A 23,371-nucleotide genomic window follows, 5' to 3' on the forward strand; every position below is an offset into this window, starting at 1 on the left:
AAGTTCAAGATGGAATCTCTTCGAGCTGTGATCTCCAGCTTAGAAGGGGGTGGATTTTATGGCGTCAGTCGACATAAAGGATGCCTACTTACACGTCCCGATATATCCTCCTCATCAGGCCTTCCTAAGATTTGCGGTGCAGGATTGTCATTACCAATTTCAGACATTGCCGTTTGGGCTTTCCATGGCCCGAGGGTCTTTACCAAGGTGATGTCGGAAATGTTGGTACTCCTACGCAAGCAGGGTGTCACAATTATCCCGTACTTGGACGATCTCCTGATAATGGCGAGATCAAAAGAGCAGTTGCTAAGAAGTGTAGAACTCTCCCTGATGGTTCTGCAACATCATGGTTGGATTCTCAATTTGCCAAAGTCTCAGTTGATTCCGACAACTCGGCTGCCCTTCTTGGGCATGATCCTAGACACGGAACTACGGAGAGTGTTTTTTCCGGCGGAAAAAGCTCTGGAAATCCAGACCATGGTCAAGGAGATTCTGAAACCGGCAAGAGTGTCGATTCATCAATGCACTCGAGTGCTAGGGAAGATGGTTGCGGCTTACGAAGCCATTCCGTTTGGCAGGTTTCATGCCCGGATGTTTCAGTGGGATCTGCTGAACAAATGGTCCAGGTCTCACCTGCACATGCACCGGAAAATAAGTCTATCTTCCAGGACCAGAATTTCTCTCCTGTGGTGGCTGCAAAGTTCTCACCTTCTAGAGGGACGCAGATTCGGAATCCAGGATTGGGTCCTGCTGACCACAGATGCAAGTCTCCGAGGCTGGGGTGCAGTCACACAAGGAAGAAGTTTCCAGGGAAAATGGTCAAGCCAGGAATCTTGTCTCCACATAAATGTTCTGGAGTTAAGAGCCATTTACAACGGCCTTCTGCAAGCGAAGAACCTTCTTAAAAGTCTACCTGTCCTGATCTAGTCGGACAACATAACAGCGGTGGCGTACGTAAACCGCCAGGGCGGAACAAAGAGCAGGGTGGCAATGGCGGAGACCACAAGAGTTCTCCGCTGGGCGGAACAGCACGTGAGCGCTCTGTCAGCAGTTTTCCTTCCGGGCGTGGACAACTGGGAAGCAGACTTTCTCAGCAGACATGATCTCCATCCAGGAGAGTGGGCCCTTCATCCAGAGGTGTTTGCAGAAGTGACAAGGCGTTGGGGAATTCCTCAAATAGACATGATGGCGTCTCGCCTCAACAAGAAGCTTCCGAGGTATTGTTCCAGGTGAAGGGACCCCCAAGCCAGTGCAGTGGACGCCCTGGTAACTCCGTGGGTGTTTCAGTCGGTGTATGTGTTCCCCCCGCTTCCTCTCATTCCAAGAGTGCTGAGGATCATAAGACGAACAAGGGTTCAGGCAATACTCGTCGTTCCAGATTGGCCACAGAGGGCCTGGTAGCCGCATCTTCGGGAATTGCTCATAGAAGATCCTTGGCTGCTTCCTCTAAGAGAGGACCTGTTACTGCAGGGGCCATGCGTGTTTCCAGACTTACCGCAGCTGCGTTTGATGGCGTGGAGGTTGAACGCCAAATCCTAGCTCGTAAAGGTCATCCCCACTCTCCTTAAGGCTAGAAAGGAGGTCAGGCAAAACATTATCACCGTATTTGGAGAAAATATGTGTCGTGGTGTGAAAGCAAAACAGCTCCTGCGGAGGAATTTCACTTGGGTCGTTTCCTTCATTTTTTGACGGCAGGCGTGGATGCAGGCCTGAAATTGGGTTCCATCAAAGTGCAGATTTCGGCTTTATCTATTTTCTTTCAAAATGAATTGGCCGCCCTTCCTGAGGTTCAGACTTTCGTGAAGGGAGTGCTGCATATCCATCCTCCATTTATGCCACCGTGGGATCTTGAAGTGGTGTTACAGTTTCTTATGTCTCACTGGTTTAAACCTTTGCGAAAGGCTGAGTTAAAGTTTCTCACTTGGAAAGTGGTCATGCTTTTGGCTTTGGCGTCTGCCAGACGAGTGTCAGAATTGGCGGCTTTGTCTCACAAGAGCCCATATTTGATTTTTCATCTGGATAGAGCGGAATTGAGGACTCGCCAACAATTTCTGCCAGTCCCAAAATCTCTTGATGTCGTAAGAGCTTTGAAAATTGATGTCACCAGAACGGCTCTTGTTAGGAAAACGGTAGCTCTGTTTGTCCTGTATGCTTCCAACAAGATTGGAAATCCTGCTTCCAAGCAGACTATTGCACGCTGGATTTGTAATACGATTCAGCACGCTCATTCTTCGGCTGGGTTGCCGTTTGCTGAAGTCAGTAAAGGCCCATTCTACCAGGAAGGTGGGCTCTTCTTGGGCGGCTGCCCGAGGGGTCTCGACACTTCAACTTTGCCGAGCAGCTATGCGGTCAGGTTCAAACACTTTTGCTAAGTTCTATAAGTTTGATACCCTGGCTGAGATGGACCTCATGTTTGCTCAATCGGTGCTGCAGAGTCGTCCGCACTCTCCCGCCCGGTCTGGAGCTTTGGTATAGACCCCATGGCCCTTTTGGAGTCCCCAGCATCCTCTAGGACGTAAGAGAAAATAGGATTTTAATACCTACCGGTAAATCCTTTTCTCCTAGTCCGTAGAGGATGCTGGGCGCCCATCCCAGTGCGGACTGTTACTTTCAGTTGTATTGATACTAGTTATTTTCGGTTACACGAGGTTTGTGTATCAGTTATATTCAGCTTGTGGCGGTGTTGGTTCATACTGTTATCTGTTTTCCTGCTGATCCAGTTGTACGGTGTGTTTGTGGTGTGAGCTGGTATGTCTCTCGCCCTTAGTTTAACAAAAATCCTTTCCTCGAAATGTCCGTCTCCCCTGTGCACAATTCCTATAACTGAGGTCTGGAGGAGGGGCATAGAAGGAGGAGCCAGTTCACACCCAGTCAAAGTCTTTTAGTGTGCCCATGTCTCCTGAGGATCCCGTCTATACCCCATGGTCCTTTTGGAGTCCCCAGCATCCTCAACAGACTAGGAGAAAAGGATTTACCGGTAGGTATTAAAATCCCATTTTTGTAATAAGTTGGGATTGGAACCATGGCTCTTAGAGATAATGGGGGCCATTCCGAGTTGTTCGCTCGCTAGCAGATTTTAGCAGCATTGCACACGCTAGGCCTCCGCCCTCTGGGAGTGTATCTTAGCTTAGCAGAATAGCGAACGAAAGATTAGCAGAATTGCGAATAGAAAATTCTTAGCAGTTTCTGAGTAGCTCCAGACCTATTCACAGATTGCGATCAGTTCAGGCCGTTTCGTTCCTGGTTTGATGTCACAAACACGCCCTGCGTTCGGCCAGCCACTCCCCCGTTTCTCCAGACACTCCCGCGTTTTATCCTGGCACGCCTGCGTTTTTTCCGCACACTCCCAGAAAACGGTCAGTTTCCGCCCAGAAACACCCACTTCCTGTCAATCACACTCCAATCACTTCAACAATGAAAATTATTCGTTCGGACGTGAGTAAATCTACTAAGTTTTGTGCTAAAATACTTACTGCATGCGCACTGCGTACCATGCGCTTGCGCATTTTTGCCTTAATCGCTCCGTTGCGAAAATCGGCAACGAGCGAACAAATCGTAATGACCCCAATGGGCGGAACGTAATGAAGTCCGACTTCAGCGGCAGTGCGGGATCCTGGCTGAACTCTGACTTTTTCTTTTAAAGGGGCAATCATTTATAAGGCTAAACTATGCCTTTTAAATGATTGCCCCTTTAAAAAAAAGTTCTAGTTCGGCCGGCATCCCGCACGGCCTCTGAACTCGGACTTCATTACATCCCGATCTATGTCATGTTCCTAGCAAAGGGCACCAGATTACTAATTCATGACAATATGGTTTTTCTTGTGCTTGTTATTTGCTGGTAAATATAAAAAAGACCTGATTGATGATTTTCAGAGATGTATTCTTGAATACCAATGGTGTCATCATGATATATGAAGATTGTAAGCTTGCGAGCAGGGCCTTCCTACCTCTATGACTGTTTGTCATTACCCAGTTTTGTTATATCATTGTTATTTCCAATTGTAAAGCGCAACGGAATTTGCTGCGCTATATAAGAAACTGTTAATAAATAAATAAATAATGTACTTAAAAATGTATACTTTTTTTATTGATGTGTTATCAAAATATATGTAGGGATTGTGGACCTAATTCAGACCTGATCGCAACAGCAAATTTGTTTGCTAATGGGCAAAACCAAATGCAATACAGGGGGCGGGGGTGGGGGGCAGATATAACATGTGCAGAGAGAGTTAGATTTGGGTGGGTTATATTGTTTATGTGCAGGATATATACTGGCTGCTTTATTTTTACACTGCAATTTAGATTTCAGTTTGAACACACCACACCCAAATCTAACTCTCTGTGCACATGGTATATCTGCCCCCCCTGTACTGCACATGGTTTTGCCCATTAGCTAACAAATTTGCTGCTGCAATCAGGTCTGAATTAGGCCCTGTGTGAAATGCTTAATAATCTTATCATTTTGTGTACATTCAGGACAATAGCAGCACATATGGCGTAAACTCTCCATCCATCCATATCTTTGTGTTACACATTACAGGGAGGTCTTAAAGCGGTCGTGTGGACAGATGTATTCCAGGTTGGCATCATGGTTGCTGGATTTAGTTCTGTGATTATACGAGCTGTGGTGGTACAAGGCGGAATTGCCCCCATCTTGAATGACTCTTACTATGGAGATCGGCTGAATTTTTGGGAGTAAGTCGTTTTATTAGGTTATTCTATAAAGCCGTTATGTATTTTAATGTATGTTTTAAAGTTATTTCCTTTAATAAAGAATTCATAATGTGTACATTATTACAGATGTGGCCACATCTATCCTCAAATCGCACCAAATTGCCCACTTTATTGCACCACTTAGCCACATGAAAACACTATTCCTAAATACTTAGTACACGTAACAGGCCTAATATGTACTGTCCCCGCCATCCATAATTATTCTCAATCTGCAACTTTATACCAGTTCCTTCGCAAAAATAACCTAGTACACTCTTTGTGAACTAAGACACAAGATTGGGGAAACATTAGGAAAAATGAGCAGGGTTGAGGAAAAAGTACACAAGGGAGGTCGGACACAAGCGACCCTTGCCATACAACATCACGCTCAATCTGCAACTTTATACCACTTCCTTTGCAACAAAGAACCTGGATTCTCTTTCCAAACTGGAAGCCTGATTCAGAGGTGTACGCAAATGCAGTCACAACTGGGACTGAGTACTCCGTAGCTGTGCAAAAATATGTAAATGTTGCAGCTGCCAGGATTTGTATTGAGACTCCCACTGTCGCTGTCTCAGATCCGTCTTACTTAGCATGGCCAAAGTAACATTGTAGGAGCTTAAAAGGGGGGGGGGGGGGGGGGGGGGTTACACCGTTGCGCAACAAACACTCACACTTTAGACTTTTTAATGTACATATTTTTATCAAGATACACATACACAAAGTATTGTAATAAAAATAAATACATAACCCTTTTTTTATATACTAAAAAAGCCTACAGTGTGGGTTTTTGTTGAGCACAGGTGTAAACCCCCCCCCTCCCCCCTCCCTTCATTTCCATGCTGTCTGGAGGTATTGAGGTATACCTCATACACCAGGTGCAGCAACATATGAATAAATAGAGTCGAGCACAGTGTTGTCACACCACACATTTTAATTGTAGGAGCTGACGCAGAGTGGATTGCATAAATTTATATAAAAAATGGGGATGGGCAGCGTTCCCGAAAATGTGGTGAACTCGTTTTTGGGGTGTGACGACGCCAGGATCTTCATTTTCTGACGCAGGTTTCCTAGCCTCAGCTACACTGCTGTGACAGCCAATCTGAGTAGCCTCAGGCTCACTCAGCTGCCCGATGTTTTAGCAAAGGATCCAATGCTGCTTCTTAGAACAGCAGTCTGTTTACACAAGTCACCTCGTGCTGCATTAGAAGTTAGAACTGCGGCTAGCTCTGAATTAGATCCTATGTTTCCAGCTTCTTAGTACAGCAAAGTTTTCTTTTCTATTTTTTTTTTTTTTACACAATGCATGATGGTTAGTTTACATTTCCAAACCAGCATGCAGAAGTCATGCCAGCCAACCATAAGAAAACTACAGTATCACTTAAGAGCAATACTCTGTGCACACAAGCATTCTCTGGCATGTGTATACTCAGACACTTACCAGAACAATACTGTATGTTTCTGTTCAAATCCATAGTATGATTTGATGCAGTCTTTAGCAATTTAACACAACGAAACAGAAGTAGAAATGTAATTGGTTTTTAACAAATACAGATGGCTCAGTGCCATTGTTTAAGTATATAATAGACACAGATGGTATTTGTTCACAATCCCGCCTGTTGAGATCACAGCAGTTGTAATGCCGACGTCGGAATCCCGACACCTGTCAGAACACCGACACCGAAATCCCGAGCAAGTTAGCATACTGACGCCGGATTCCCAAAAGCCGTGATTAGGGTTACCAGCTCATCCCTTTAATTCTGGACACATATTAATTACACAGGTTCTGTGGCTGATTAGAACCAGATGAAATGGAGTCTTGAAGTCAGCCAGCCACAGAACCTGTGTAATTAATATGTATCCAGAATTAAAGGGATGAGATGGTAACCCTAGCCGTGAGCCAAAAGGATAGTATAGCCGCGGGGGTTAGGGTTTGGCTGTGGGGGGAAGGGTTAGGTTTAGTAACCACACGGGGGAGGGGGAGGGTTTAGGGTTGGTCTGCGGGAGAGGGGGGAGGATAGGGTTAGTCTGCAGAATCAGAATCAGAATCAGCTTTATTGGCCAGGTGTACTCACGTACACTAGGAATTCTTTGTGGTACAATGCATCGCCAAGCAGCAATATGAAGGGGGAATACATAGCATAAGAAGGGGGAAAAACATAGCATACATTACAAACATTACACATATGAGTTCATACTGCACATTGCAACTGTACAATAGACTCGACATATTAGACATATTATACATGTAAGACTAAAAACAAAGGCTGCTTGACAGCGCAGCACCGAGGCAGCCATCCGCGGCGCCAACTAGAACTCAAACAATGCACATAATACAGAAGATTTAAGTATTACATCAAAAGATAAACCACACAGACAATAAAGACAGAAAGAATAATGCATGATTGGTGTAGGCATTTTGGGTAATAACCTCCAGGGGTTGTGTATTCCACCCTCACAAGGTACCAGGTCTGGTAGCCATCTTAGGCACAGTGCGTAGGATTACCCAGGGTGGAATAGTCCACCCCTAGAAGAGAACACAAAACGGGGAGATTGCAGAGTCCTTAAGTTCAGAGTAGGGTTCCACTAAAACCATCAGGTCCATGTATTTTTCATCCAATCCACAAGCGCACCAGATAAGGCAGCCATGTTGGGCGCACTACGAAGGTTACACAGTGGGTGATGAGCCATACAAGGGCCAAATGCATGTATGGGAAAACTGACACGTGTGTAGGAGTATGCTATGTCCTGCATGGAAAGATCCAAATGAAGCACACCCTGCCCATGGAGGAACCATCCGAGGCAGCCATGTGGGGCGCACTGCGTAGGTTACTGCTGGCAGGGTGTGCAACCAATGGAGGTACACATTACAGGAATAGCACACACTGGGATGGTAGAGAAGAGAAAAAAAACACATTTGCAGGAAAACTGTAGTAACATTATTTTGTGAAAATGATAAATGACCTGGTCTCACGAGAGCAGTGCGGGAGGGTGTGAGAATGTGGGGAGCACACTAGTGTCCAATGGAACTGACCCAGCAAAGTCTGGTCCTGGTGCGCACGTCCCTCAGTTCCCTGCTCAGCTTGAGGAGTAGTCCCGGGGGCAGTCACGATGTTCTTGGACAGAGGAGTAGTAGGCATTGGTCCTGGTGTTCTCATGGCAGAGGTGAGGAGAGGCCACATGATGGTCCTGAGTTGCAGTGTTTGGGGAACTAGTTTAATTAGAGATTTTAGCGTAGTGCAAATCCAGTTCAAGTTCCGGTTCTAACTCCATTCTTAAAACACATTCTTAACAGATGCATTCTTCACAAATGCAAGCAGGCCAAGTCCTGACTGCAGGCCTTGATAATATTGCTCTTAAATGCTCCAACTATATCAGCTGGCAAAGGGGGAGGTGTGCAATCAGAAGTTCAGCTAATTAACAGAGGGGATATTGCATTGAAGAAGGATCACAGACATTTGCAGACAAACTTTCTTGGGGTGTGAAAAGTGTAGCCAGAGAGTGATGAGAGACTCAGATATACAAGCGTGAGGATGATGTTTTTACCTGTGAAGAGAGGAGAGATGATTTTCAGTTCCGGTTCTAACTCCATTCTTAAAACACATTCTTAACAGATGCATTCTTCACAAATGCAAGCAGGCCAAGTCCAGGGAATGGGGGTTAGAGTTAGGCAACACTGGGGCGGAGGTAGTTGGTTTAGGCACTAAAGGGAAGGTTAGGACTAGGCTTGGGTAAGGGAGGGTTAGGGGCTGGGGGAGAAGGAAGAATACTTACCCCTCTTGGGATAGTGACCATTGGGATGATGGCGTCGGTATTGTGACCGCCGGCATCCTCTCCGCCGGTCACGTGTACCGATCCCATATAGATAACCATACATCTAGAAACCTATAATAATATAAGAGTATTCTGAAATAGACATAGCTTTTTTAGTTCTTTATTTACCAAATATTGGATTCAACATGTAGGGGGGGGGTAACAGAAAGGGAAAAGTGGTGGAGGAGGTCAGCACCATAGGGCTCAAGCATGTACGAGTAATAAAGAATTTAAGATGAGCCTAGTACCAATCAGAGTAGAAAGTTCTAATTTTGTGCAGTATTGGAGCACCACGTATTTATTTTACCTACAATTTACCTATTCTCACCACCTATTTATTCAACCACATATAACAAGCTGGTAATGTAAATTACCTAAGAATTCTGTGACTAAATACATACATTGAAATGAAGGCTCCATATTTATATTTTAGCTAAAGAACTTGACACATTTTGTCTTCATAAGATGACTCATTATTTCTTCTAACCTAAACTCAATAACATTATAAGTAATATTACTTTATTTATTTTGAATGTCTATTCACTGTGGGGCCAATGCATTAAACCTTGTAGAGTGATAAAGTGGAGAGAGGTAAACTACCAACCAATCAGCTCCTGTCCTTTTTCAAACGCTGCCTGTAACATTACAGCAGCTGATTGGCTGGTATATTATCTCTCTCCACTTTATCTCTAGCCAAGGCTTAGAAAATAGATTCCTAAATCTGGTATATCATACCTTATGATTTTCCATTCTGTTTTATACTTACAATATCTGTTATATCTATGTCATGCTATAATCAGTGACTTTATAAACCATTTCTTACATCTCACCACAAGTTTCTGTGAATTGGAGCCCAGTGTCCTAAAAAATTCCAATTACACTACTGTTGTTGGACGCACAGAATGGTCAAGTATCCTTCATTTCATCAATATTATCTGCTGTATTTGTTTGAAATGAACAGGACGTGAAATGAGCGGAATTTTATAAATTGTCACAAATGCTTTATTAATTGTAGTTTGAAGACCTACACTAGCATTTGTTTTGTTTGACCCTTCTGCATTTTTATTACTTTTATCTAGTTTTGATCCCAACCCACTCCGGCGACACACCTTTTGGACCATTATCATTGGAGGAACCTTTACTTGGACTGGAATCTATGGTGTCAATCAGTCACAAGTACAGCGATATATTGCTTGCAAAACCATATTCCAAGCAAAAATGTAAGTATGAGATTACGTGTTACTATCAAAATATACTCCGTTAACAAGGCAGCACTGTCACATCATTATGCTCTGAGGATAATGACCTCTCTGACATCGGAAATTTTACAATATGTAATAGGATAGATGATACAACTGCTGACCCAAGTTTACTTGAGACAATGTAGCCCTTGAGACATCTCACCTGTGATTCATTAATTAGTCTGCACCTGTAATAAGGAAGAGAAGTGAGATGTTGCAATAGAATACAAGACATGCCAAGAATAAGCAATTTAATACTCTTACGTTTACTATATATGTACTTTGGTGAACTCTACATTAATGACTTATCTAGTTAAATATACATGAATATTATTTCTCAATGAGGTGTTCACTGAATTAGAACACATTGAACTTCACACCTCTTATTACTAAACATCAGACTTATTTTGTCATGTTTATGCATACTTGCCTACCTGACCCTCTCCATGAGGGAGAAAATGCTCTGTTCCTGGACTTTCCTGGTAATGTATGATTGCCATCACCTGTGGTGAAACACCTTTCTTATCAATTAACTAGCTCACCACAGGTGATGGCAATCATACATTACCAGGAAAGTCCAGGAACAGAGCATTTTCTCCCTCATGGAGACAGTCAGGTAGGCAAGTATGACTGTTTATGTTATTGGTGAATATTGGTAAGAACAGAGAAGTAGATGAAAAGTACTGTTGGAAATGACAGAAAATATTAGCCGTTCACGTAACATAATGCTAGAATTATTCTTGTGATAAAATTGATCTTATGATACAACATAGAAACTTAACAAATAAATAAAATGTTAAATTGTATTAGGTAAACTAAATAACAAATTATATATAATAAAAGGCTAACTCTGCTCCTCACCTCTATGGGGGAAATTAAAGTGTTTTGTGCGCTGGCGACCACTAGAGAGCACCCGAAGGAGCAATTTAATTGTTGCTCCATTTGGGCGCGCAAAGCTGCCGTCACTGACATTTCTGTTTTGTTGTTTCATCATTTTGATAGGATGGTAACTAGTACACAAATAACTGATTAGCAACCGTATTCTGATATAATCTAATCAATAAATTGCAATGTATTACACTTTGAGTCGGCTGTATAGCAAATAATCATATAAAATAAATCACAAACTAGAAACAAACAAAGGGAACCAACATATCACTCTCAGTATAGATAGGGAGATGTCCTGAGTTGGATCAATATATTCCTCAATACTTTGGAATGGTTTTCCCGAAAAGTCTTTGCAGTGCAATCTCTATTTTACTATATCATCACTTTATACCCATTATTAAGTAAATACTGATTAACTGATGACTTTTTCAGCTGAATATTCAGTCTGATTATACTGTGGCAATTAAACAATTAAACTGTGTAATAAAAACAAACAGATGTATAATCCTAACCCTCAACCACTATGTTTCCATTACAACAAGAGTCTAGACACCTTGTCATAATGTACAGCATAGGCAGTGGTGTCTGTATGCAGGGGGTCACATGATACAGCATGCCCCTCTCTCAGAGATTACCAGATCTACGTATATAAAACACTGTGGCTCTTCCAAGGTTGGAGACAATGTAGCTCTTGAGACCACCTGTGCCCTCCATTCACTGGCTGCCATTCCCAGGTGTTTTCCCACTCTGGCTATTTATGATTGTATGACGATAAAGAGAAGTCCTTGGAAGTTCTTTGATACTTTGTTTTAGTGTGGCGTGGGTAGACTTCATTTTTTGGGTTCACCCCTCCTCCTCCATTAGGACTATGACGGATCAATGAGGAAGCATTGTAGAAAAGTGTGAAAGTGGTGTTTTTTTTTTTTTTGTCTTTTCTTTTTCGTTAATAATGAACAATGATCTCATTCTGGTGCTCCAGAAGTCCAAATCTTATTAATTATACCAACTGCCCAAGGGGATCACAAAAGGGAGGGGTGTAGCCTTTGGGCATGTATACGTTCTTTAGTGGGACCCCCTTACAGAGACACCAGAGCTGGGACTGTGTGAAAATATGGATTGCATCCTGGCTTTTTTTTTTTATTATTTCTTTTTATTGCACAGTGCACTTTCTATGGAAATTGCCTCATTAAAAGTATAGGATTAGACCTGGGGGTAAATTTACTAAGGTGGGAGATTTTTAGAACTGGTGATGTTGCCCATAGCAACCTATCAGATTATATCTATCATCTGCTAGAAGCAGCTAGATAAATGGTAAGTAGAATCTGATTGGTTGCTATGGGCAACATCACCAGTTCTAAAAAACCTCACACCTTAGTAAATTTACCCCCTGGTCTCCATCATCTCTGTACTGATGCAAAATTTAAGTCCTTTTGTAGAAGGGGAAATAGCAGTATATGGTAAGGTACACCCCTGAAAATATTACTACCTCTACACTCATTTATCTCATTGTAGTAGTCTCATTTCACAACATTCAGTTTGGTTACTTTACTGCTCTGCAAATGAGGTTAAATATATGCAACATTTGGCCAAACTCATGTGCCTAGCAGACCCAAGCAGTATTTGTTCTGCAGAACGGGTGCTATACCCGTTTTTGGGTACTTTCTATGTGTACAGTGGTGATGCTGGGATTCTCAGGTTTACAAATCTTCCTCACTAACAGTAGTGAGGGCTGTAAAATATTGTTTTTAGAAAGCTTTCATTCAAATGGTTTGTTTTCTTATGTTTCAAACCAACACGTTACAGGTTAAGCTTATTTGTCTATACTAAATATGAACATGAACAACAGTCATTATTACTCTGTATTAATTAGCATTTAATGTTTGTATAGGTCTCTGTATGTGAATCTTTTAGGACTGTGGGCAATTCTAGCCTGTGCAGTCCTAAGTGGATTGGCTATGTATTCAATATATAAGGACTGTGACCCTTGGTCTGCCAAATTTATATCCGCCCCAGACCAGGTAAGAAAAGATGAATCTATTATAATCAAGCTACATTGGAATATAAAATATATATTTTATTTAGGTCCATCAATTGCTAAATGTCCTAACTATATTAAATATATGTAATAGTATATTTCACAGTAGTCTCCAGCATTGTAAAATAACTAATTAGCATTCAAAAGAAAACTAAGGATAAAATGTTACATCAGCAATACCTATGTCCTGATGAAAGTTTATATTAAACTGAAACGTAGATGACATGCGATTAGTATAATATACCACCGTGTGGTATCCGGGCGCTCAAAATACTGATGCTGGGATACCGAACATAGAAAGGCTGACAGGGGTGAGTTCTGGGTGTTCTACCCTCTCCCTACCCTCTAACCTCCCCCCTTTGTTCCTTATCCCTAACCACTCCCCGGAGGTGCCTAAACCTAACCCCCCCTTCCCGCAGCCTAAACCTAACACTCCCACCATGTAGCCTAACCATCAGAGGGGTGTGCCTAACCCTAACCCTCCCTCCCCACAGCGTACTCCTAACCCCCCAGGATGCAGCCTAAACATAACCCCCCCCCCACACAGCCTAAACCTGACCCCCCCTTGGGCGGCTTACCTTTGCTGCAGTGCATTGTCTCTTCTTTCAGGATCACAGTTGTCGGGATTCCGGTGCCAGGATCTTGCCGGTGTCAGCATTCAGACTGGTGTCAGGATTCCGGTGTCGGGATTCTGACTGAAGGGTTCCTGACAGCTGGGATCCTGACTGCATCCCTCTTCTACATGTCTGGTTTTATCTGATGGCACCTGGGCATTTTTGAAATATAGGATTGGAGTGTCGGCTGGTGGCATAGATCTACAAAGAATAAAACTTTAGTTTTTACTTATTTTATTACAATTGGCTAGGTGAAATAGCAAAATGTACAATTGTTGTTATAACAATATTATCTCATTTACTTTTAGCTTATGCCGTACCTGGCTCTTGACATTTTGCGGGACTATCCAGGACTTCCAGGACTATTTGTGTCATGTGCATACAGTGGAACCTTAAGGTGAAGATCCTTAATTCACATAACCTATCTTTCCTTAAGTGTATGCAGGTTCCTTACTCATTTTTTTGTATGGCAAAACTAGTAATGGAAGGTAAGATAGTGAAAAGTCATTTGGTTGCATTATGTGACTCAGTTTTGCATTATGCAGTATCTCTATGAAAACTTACATTGCATCTTTTAATTTTAGTTTGTATTACCACAATACCCTAGGTGCCTCTGCATAATGCATGACTTGGGCCTTTTCTACAGTTTGTGGTGATGGTCATAGAGGGGACTGACTAATTCTAGATGATAAGCACCAAACATAAATTACATGCCGTAACATATTAGGATAGTTCACACTAATATTAAAGAAAAAAAAAAGTTTGAATATTTCATTTTAAGAGTAAGTAAAGATAATAATAACGACACTATCTATTGTGTGTTCCAGTACTGTATCGTCCAGTATTAATGCTTTGGCTGCTGTTACTGTGGAAGACCTTATAAAACCTTACTTCAAATCGCTCAGTGAAACCAAGCTGTCATGGATTTCCAAAGGAACAAGTATGATGATACTTACATACTATACTTTACTGAAACAATGCTACCATCTGCAATATGTGCTACTATAAAGGCATGAATATATCAACTATGTACTGTATTTAGGGCACTACCATATCCATATGCATTGTAAGTAAATATAATCTAAGGGGGGGACTCAGTTCAAAATAATGGGGCATATGCGTCAACGCTTGGAGAGAGATAAACTACCAACCAATGAATCCAAACTGTCATTTTTCAAACACGGCCTGTAACATGGCAGCTAGAAGCTGATTGGCTAGTACTTTATCTCTCTCCACTTTATCACTCTCCAAGCATTGACGCATATGCATAGGGCAGTACGGATGGTGTAATGGTCAGCATTACTACCTCACAGCACTGAGGCCATGGGTTCGATTCCCACAAGGGCCCAAACTGTGTGGATTTTGTATATTCTCCACGTACTTGCATGGGTTATACCTTGATGTTACCCATGTTATATCTTGCTCTTACCCATGCTGTTAAATGAGTTTTTAAAAAGAGAAAAAGAGAAAAAACGTACATTGCGTCACTATTTTCATCATTCTTGGGATACTACCCCCAGTATATAATACTGTTGTTGCTGTTCTTTAACAGCACTACATATAATTAGTCTTTCTTGCGTTATAGCTATATTAAGTAGTTTCTAAATTGTGATCTCTCAGGTCTCCTGTACGGTGCTGTGTGTATTGCCATGGCTGGCTTGGCGTCCCTGATGGGTGGCTTATTACAGGTAATGGTTATCACTAAAGTAATGACACAGATAAGCAATTTCTAGCATTTGTCAGGAATAACATTTTCCTTATCATAAACACAATGGGCAAGATTCAAATGTTTGAAAAGTCGGTTGGGTGTCTGTTTTTTCCTGTCTATTAGATAGGAAAAAACAGACTCCCAACTGACTTTTCAAACATTTGAATCTCCCCCATTGTGTTCATCTTTTTTATTAAGCAGATTATCACAATATGAATAGTCTCTTTTTCCTGATCCTTGAGTTACAAGTCAGTTACAGGAGAAGAAAGTTTCATAGTCTATCATTTAGTATATTTTTTCGAATAGTATCTTAATTGTCATATATATATATATATATATATATATATATATATATAAAGTATAATTTTCCTTAACTTATTTAATGTTTCTGTAATGTTGTAAATACTTATTAATAAAGTGTTAATAAAACATATATCAGAAAACAAAGTTGAGCCAATAGACCAATAATACAAATATATTATCTGATTCTTGATCAGTATGAATTACCGACGGTCGGGATGACGGCCGTCAATATACAGACAACGACATCCCGGCCATCAGTATGCCGGCAGCGGGGTGAGCGCAGTCACAGGTTCTATTCCCACTACTGTCAGCCAGGATTCCAGCTGGCGGCATTGTCAGCAGTCGGGATTCCAGCGTCTGTATCCTAACCGCCGAGATCCCGACTGCCAGCAATTTGACTGCATCCCGTTGATTCCTAGATTTCTGTATTTTTCTACTAATATAATCTTGGCATTTAATAAAAACATGAATGGTCTCACCCTTTGGCTTTTACTATTAATCAGATCCTTCAGGCTGGATTCACTAAAGCCACTTCTCGGTGGGTTCGACCCAGAAATTTGAAGCGCCAGTAATATTGAATGCAACACAAAGCATGCAACACAGGCCCTTGGGGTTCTACGGTGACACAGACCTCATTTCTTTTAGAGAAAGAAGTCTGCTCACTCAAGTTATTAGTTGCGATACGTGTTCCTGTATTCTTAAATAAAATAAACAAAACCATATTTCCAAATTGATATTATCTTTAGACAGCCACAGATGCAAACTTTAACCATAGTCATAAAATTAGCATAAACCTTATTCCTAAATCTCACTGGTGCTTCATAAGTGCATGTTAAATGCAATTATGGTTGACGTGATGGATAAGAATTGCTTTTAATTGCAAATGAGGGAGTGTAGAAAACTAGAAACACACTGAGGCCAAGGCGGCATAGGGAAAAACCTAGCCACAGTGCAAACACTCCTGACTACAAATACTAGTGGCCACGAGGTTATTGGAACCATGATGTCCATTCCCATATCCATTTGAGTCCATTCCAATATCCATTTACATGCATTTAATACTTGCTTGCATTAAAAAGAAAAAAGCTTTATCTTATACCCCTTTTCCACTAGCTCAAAAAACATGGGTAAATGCACGGGGGCGAGCATTTACCCGTGTTTTTTGCAAGTGGAAAAGGGTCCCCCCGCAAAAACCCAGATCAAGTGACCCGTGTATCCTACCCGGGTATCTACCTGGGTAGGACACAGGAATGATCCGGGTAGGGTTGTAGTGTAAACGGGAGCCGTGTCGATGCGACACGGCTCCCATTTACACTGTATGGAAGGACGGCGCTGGGAGATCATGTGATCACCCAGCACCGCCCCTGCTGCGTCACTAGCAGCGCCACCAACCTGGCAGTATGCCGGGTTGGTGGCTGCTGATGGGAAAGGGGCTGAGCACGGGTCGCAGCCGGGCAGCACCCGTGTCAGGCTTCTGGCTGCGACCTGTGCTCGTAGGTGAAAAAGGGGTATTAGTAAAAGCCTGCATTCTCATGCCATTGTGTAAGCTTCCTAAATCATATCCCTAAACCTAGCTATTTATTTATTAACAGTTTCTTATGTAGCGCAGCACAGCAAATTCTGTTGCGCTTATCCGGAGTGATAAAACAGTTGTGAGCATTTCCTGTACTGTATTACCGCCAGTAATGGCCCCTTTCTATGTTGTTTACAGGCGGCTCTCTCCATTTTTGGTATGGTTGGAGGCCCATTGCTGGGGCTTTTTACTCTAGGGATCATCTTTCCCTTTGCAAATTCACTAGTAAGTATAAATGTATGTGTTATACTAATGAGACCAATACAGACCCCATACATGTACCTTTATTGCTAACAAGATTTGGATTTTGTCAGTGGTGGTCATTCCGAGTTGTTCGCTCGCTAGCTGCTTTTAGCAGCATTGCAAACGCTAGTCCGCCGCCCTCTGGGAGTGTATCTTAGCTTAGCAGAATAGCGAGCGAAAGATTAGCAGAATTGCTACTAAATATTTTCTTGCAGTTTCTGAGTAGCTCCAGACCTACTCCTAGATTGCGATCAGCTCAGTCCGTTTAGTTCCTGGTTTGACGTCACAAACACGCCCTGCGTTCGGCCAGACACTCCCCCGTTTCTCCAGACACTGCCGCGTTTTTCCCTGACACGCCTGCGTTTTTTAGCACACTCCCGGAAAATGCTCAGTTACCACCCAGAAACGCCCCTTTCCTGTCAATCACTCACCGATCAGCAGTACGACTGAAAAGCGCTGCACGAACACCAGCAAAACTGCTAAGTTTTTAGTTAAATAACTAAGCGCATGCGCCCTGCGTACCATGCGCATGCGCATTTAGCAACAAATCGCAGCATAGTGAAAATCGGCAACGAGCGAACAACTCGGAATGACCACCAGTGTTGTGAATGGTAGAATAACTATTAGATATACAGTAATTGCATTGTGAAGTAACATGCAGGCATATTAACATGTTTGTATTGACACCCATTAGGTCGACACCTGTTGGTCGACAGTGGCTAGGTCGACACTAGAAAAAGGGTCGACATGATCAAGGTCGACATGAAAAAAGTCCACATGAGTTTTTCATGTGTTTTGTGTCGTTTTCTTCGTAAAGTGACCGGGAACCCCAATTAGTGCACCGTGTCCCCTCACATAGCTCGCTTCACTCGTCATGCTTCGGGCAAGGTGCCTTGCTCCGCTACCGCTGCGCTCGGCACAGGTTACTGTTCCCAATCATAGTCCACATGGATCGTAAAGTATGAAAAAGTAAAAAAAAAAAAGTGAAAAACTCACGTCAACCTTTTCGCATGTCGACCTTGTTCATGTCGACCTAATGGTTATGTCGACCTATATATAGTGTCGACATATTCACTGTCGACCAATGGGTGTCGACCTAAGTGGTGTCGACCCAGAGTCCGGATACCGTTTGTATGCTATGTTTTTATTATTCTGTTATTTGTAACCCCCACAAGCCCCCCACCTAGTCAGATACACATTTTCTGCCCTCTTCACTCTTGTCTGAAATGTTATATTTACCTTACAGTATACCTCCACTTCCCTCAGCCAGCTTCACTGTTCTTATAATATTTACCCCTTCCACAAATTATCTAGTTAGGTCCTTATTTGCATGAGTCACTGTAAGTTAAATTAGATTAAGAATCTAAGCGGCATTAAGCCAATATTATCAGTGGAATTCATAAAATAATGAATTTGGGATCATTAAAATGTTGATTTATAAACTGCTAAATTGCAAAGCTCTTATATTGAGTGAAATGATCTTATAGCCACCAAACGATACAACTGAATTACTATGCTACAGTGCACCCAATATAACAGCTTGAGATGCCAGACCTACTGGAGCCGTGATGTGGAGTATCCCATTATGTTAATAATACCCCTTTCACACCGCCACTACGACACAGGTTATTGCGGATCTGTGTGAAAGAATCCCTGAAACAAAAACGCAGGTCAAGTGACCTAGGAATCCAACCTAGCTTGCAGGGATGGACACAGGAAGGACCAGGTATACAGGGCTGTGTGAATTAGTAACCAAGATCATTTGACTCGGGTCCCGTTCAAACCATATGGAGAGCTGTCTCCGTAGGTTTCAAGCCGCTGTGACACGGCTTGAAACCCGTGTTCAGTGACCCAGGCTGGCCCAGGGCTTTTGGTCTGAAAGGGGTTTTAAACACATTTGTTTTTTCACTGTCTTGGACTCCTGCTGCTGAATATTAGATCATATTTAACATCAAGGGGATCCTGAGTACATTGCACTGCTCAACATTGCCGCATATCACGGCTCCAGCGGGTCTGGCCTCGCAAGCTGTCATTTTGGCAGCATACTAATTCAGCTGGATCGTTTGGTGGTTCTAAGGGCCCTACACACTAGAAGACATGACCAATGTGAAAGATGAACAATGTGGAAGATGAGCAATTTCCCTTGAACTTCCCAGAGCCCTGACAAACTAAATTGAGTGTACACACTAAGGAATTTTTCAAACAATTTGAAAGATGAAAGATATCTTTGAAATTGGCACCTATTTTTTTTACATATTTTAATGTTGGGGAGGAATTTCTGGGTGTGTGGGCAGGGCTGTAGAAGGGGGAACCAATGAAGTTTTTTTTCACCTACTGCCCCACCAATTTCCACTGTGCCACCAACTTAATAAAAAATTCATTATAATGGGTTCAATAATATATACATATACACACACACACACACACACACACACACACACACACACACACACACACACACAATCCCACACTCTCACCCATCCTAGACAGCAGCTGGGGTGCCAAATCAAAGTCCAACCCACCAGAGGGTGGGACCCATAGTACAGTACAGTGTTTCCCACAATAGTGGGAATGATAACACTCTCCAGACTTTCAAAATATCAAATATAAAAAAAAACATTTATTTAAAGAAATTGAAAATTATATCTCACAGTTCAATGAGGTATGCAAAGGTTCACCAACATTTCGGTCCACGCCAGGACCTTTCTCAAGGTATTAACAGCACAGTCAGAGTAGCAAAAGAAGTCTAAGATGTAAAGCAGGAAACTGGAACTGTTACATACAGACCAGAGTGCCCAGCTCTCCCATTAAGACCGCGTTACTGCGCTGGGCCCCTCCACAAATAATAATCTCATAAAGTCCCAAGGTGCGGCATTCCTAGCGGCTTGAATAATGGACAACAGCAGGACATGGGTGTAGACAACGTTTCAATACCTTTATTGCGGCATAAAAGTCCTGATGACAATGCCGCAATAAAGGCATTGAAACGTTGTCTACACGCATGCCCTGCTGTTGTCCTTTATTCAAGCTGCTAGGAGTGCTGCACCTAGCTGAGCCGCTGACGGGAGCCGCTGACCACTCAACTTCTCCATCCACTGCCCCACCAATTAAGTTACAGGTTGAGTATCCCATATCCAAATATTCCGAAATACGGGATATTCCGAAATACGGAATTTTTTGAGTGAGAGTGAGATAGTGAAACCTTTGTTTTTTGATGGCTCAAAGTACACAATCTTTGTTTAATACGCAAAGTTATTAAAAATATTGTATTAAATGACCTTCAGGCTGTGTGTATAAGGTATATATGAAACATAAATGAATTGTGTGAATGTAGACACACTTTGTTTAATGCACAAAGTTATAAAAAATATTGGCTAAAATTACCTTCAGGCTGTGTGTATAAGATGTATATGAAACATAAAAGCATTCTGTGCTTGGATTTAGGTCCCATCACCACGATATCTCATTATGGTATGCAATTATTCCAAAATAAGGAAAAATCCCATATCCAAAATACCTCTGGTCCCAAGCATTTTGGATAAGGGATACTCAACCTGTATAAACCCACTGTGCCATCAACCCACTGTGCTACCAACTTAATATAAAACTAATTATGGTTGGTTCAAAATTTTATATATATATATATATATATATATATATATATATATATACATATATATAAATTTTTTCTTTTATATATATATATATATATATATATATGTATATATAAAATATATAATATTATTTATATTAAGTTGGTGGCACAGTGGGTTGGTGGCACAGTGGGTTTATAACTTAATTGGTGGGGCAGTGGACGGAGACGCTGAGCGGTCAGCGGCTCCAGTCAGCAGCTCATCTAGATGATGCCGCTGCCGGGGAGGGAGCCGCTGCTGGGGAGGGAGCCGCTGCCGGGAAGGGAGCTGCTGGAGGGGAGGTGAGCAATATCACATTGTGCACATCGCTCATCACGGCTCCGTACACATGATGAGCGATGTCACAAGTGACATTGCTCACATTGAGCAGGCAGCACAGCCAACCGCCAACCTCCAATCAACGAGCGCGGGTGCGCGCATCATTGACTGGAGGGCCATACACACTAGATGATGTGAACGATATATCGTTCATAATTGTCGTTATCTTTCAGATCTTTGAAAAATATCTTCTAGTGTGTATGGCCCTTAAGATCATTTGACCCATGATATTTACTTTGGAAGGTTGCACTTTATATAATCAACATTTCAATGATTCCATGTTCATTGCTTTATGAATTCCACTGATGATATCAAATTGTTCAGATTAATGCCGCTCAGAATCTTAATGTAATTTGTTTTATATTGAGCCATGCAAATAAGGACGGCAAGTTTTACCTTATAACTGTGGCTTGTTAAGAGGGCTCCCTGATTTTGTTAATTTGAATTTTGTTTTTTGTATTATCCAGTTCAGAGATGTTTCAATTCATGTTTTTATTTTACCATGAATTTTATTATTCTATTGTTACATCATTATTTGTATATCTAGCTATAGGACCATCCAGGTTGGTAAGTATATGACTGCAGGGCTGTTTGAGTTTCTTTTCTTACAAGAAAATATATGCTTGATTGCATTAACTGTGGCTACACAAAATGTGGTAATATCATTATGATCAGTTCATATGGATATATTGATTAAAATACAATATAAGATACAGAATGCAATCAATTTCATATAAATGCCATAAAGATTGGCTAAAACACTATTCACACCAGGTTTTTTCCAACACATGACAACCAACCTAGAGCGGTAACATAGAACAGTTATCACACCCCTTTTACATTTCTAAGATACTGTATGTTTATTTTTCACATATGAAGTAATATATGTTATGAATCACGAATATGAGATAGGTATACTAAATACTTTTTTTTTAAATTACAGGGTGCTTTGATTGGTCTCTTGGTTGGATTTACTGTATCATTATGGGTTGGCATTGGATCTCAGATTTACCCACCTCTTGCTATAAGTTCTTTACCAAAAATCCTGTCTACAGAAGGCTGCAATCTCAGCAGTGCAGGAGCCAACTGGACTTTAACGACCGCTCTTCCCACCATGACATCCTTAGTGACAGACCTACAAGCCAGTGAAAGGTAGTTGATATGTCTTAAAATTAAACCTGCTGATGTTAATAACTTTACAAAGTAGATTGAGACATTTACTTACAGGAAAGCATATATTGCATGGGTTGCAACGTCAAGGTAAAGGGAGAGGTCCATCAATCATATTAGAGATTTATAAATAAGCATAGCTCTTTCAATTATTTGAGATGTTTTAAAATGAGGGGTTAAGGAGAAAGGGTCTGTTTATGGGATGGACTCAAGATTGTCCACTTTTTGGAATTCCCCTTGGTTATTATGGCTACACTGTCACCAGTTCCAAGTCTGCTTGCAAAGCCACAGCTCGGGCCTTAGTACATTGCACCTCCACCCCCTCTTCCTGACCATATTGGGCTAAGTGGAGAAGCGGGACCTCTGCGCTAATGACATGAAATCATGTGATGACACAATAGTGACATTAACAGTGACATCATCAGGGATGATTTGCTTTATCTGCATTTCAGCGGTGCCTGCAGCATTCATGGGCATTACCCTTCAGTACAATATAATTGGGTTCTAAGGGGGTATTCATTAGGAAGTACACTATGCTGCAAGGAGGCATTGAGACCATGCCATCAATGCTTTGGTAAAATAAGGTTTAACAGGCATTATATTGTGTCATAAAACTAAACCTAAACTGTGACCTCCAAAATCCAAATAATTCTGACATGATAACTAATCATATCTATAGACTGCTTAGTTATTAATGGCACATAAGTACATTTGGGAACATTATATCAGCTCAAACTTCTATGTTTACCATTGTTTGTCAAAGCATAACACTTCTTTTTTTTGTTTAAAGTCCTACACAAGTAGTACGGTACAGTTTGTGGTCAATGGAGATAATTCAGTTATACCACGCGCCGCCTGGCTCTCTATAGTAATGGACGTTTATTAGAGCAGTTCAGTTGTTGCTCTGATCAGACGTTCATTAGTATTTAACGCAGCTGAAAGCTCTGGGTTTAGCCACGAAAAGCAGTAAAACCCATCTGTAGATCTCTATTGGGGATCTAAAGTCTGGGTTTGGGCCCTTTGGGTGCCCAAACTATGAACTTTTCACACATTTTTCTTGTACCTTCGGAGGCTGTGAGAAAAAATGTGACTGACACAG

At 41.8% G+C, this 23,371-nt stretch overlaps 1 protein-coding gene across 1 annotated transcript in view; it reads left to right on the top strand.

The window, feature by feature from the left end:
• Positions 1 to 23,371, top strand: part of LOC134932949 (sodium-coupled monocarboxylate transporter 1) — a 65,992-nt gene that overhangs the window by 32,506 nt on the left and 10,115 nt on the right. Inside the window, exons 5-12 of the mRNA XM_063927827.1 lie at positions 4,541 to 4,695; positions 9,606 to 9,746; positions 12,544 to 12,673; positions 13,613 to 13,701; positions 14,132 to 14,244; positions 14,925 to 14,992; positions 17,027 to 17,113; positions 22,046 to 22,254. Coding sequence (XP_063783897.1) covers positions 4,541 to 4,695; positions 9,606 to 9,746; positions 12,544 to 12,673; positions 13,613 to 13,701; positions 14,132 to 14,244; positions 14,925 to 14,992; positions 17,027 to 17,113; positions 22,046 to 22,254 — 992 coding nt within the window. The remainder of the gene's footprint in view (positions 1 to 4,540; positions 4,696 to 9,605; positions 9,747 to 12,543; positions 12,674 to 13,612; positions 13,702 to 14,131; positions 14,245 to 14,924; positions 14,993 to 17,026; positions 17,114 to 22,045; positions 22,255 to 23,371) is intronic.

This window comes from Pseudophryne corroboree, chromosome 6 (genome assembly GCF_028390025.1).
Source record: "Pseudophryne corroboree isolate aPseCor3 chromosome 6, aPseCor3.hap2, whole genome shotgun sequence".
NCBI lineage: Eukaryota > Metazoa > Chordata > Amphibia > Anura > Myobatrachidae > Pseudophryne > Pseudophryne corroboree.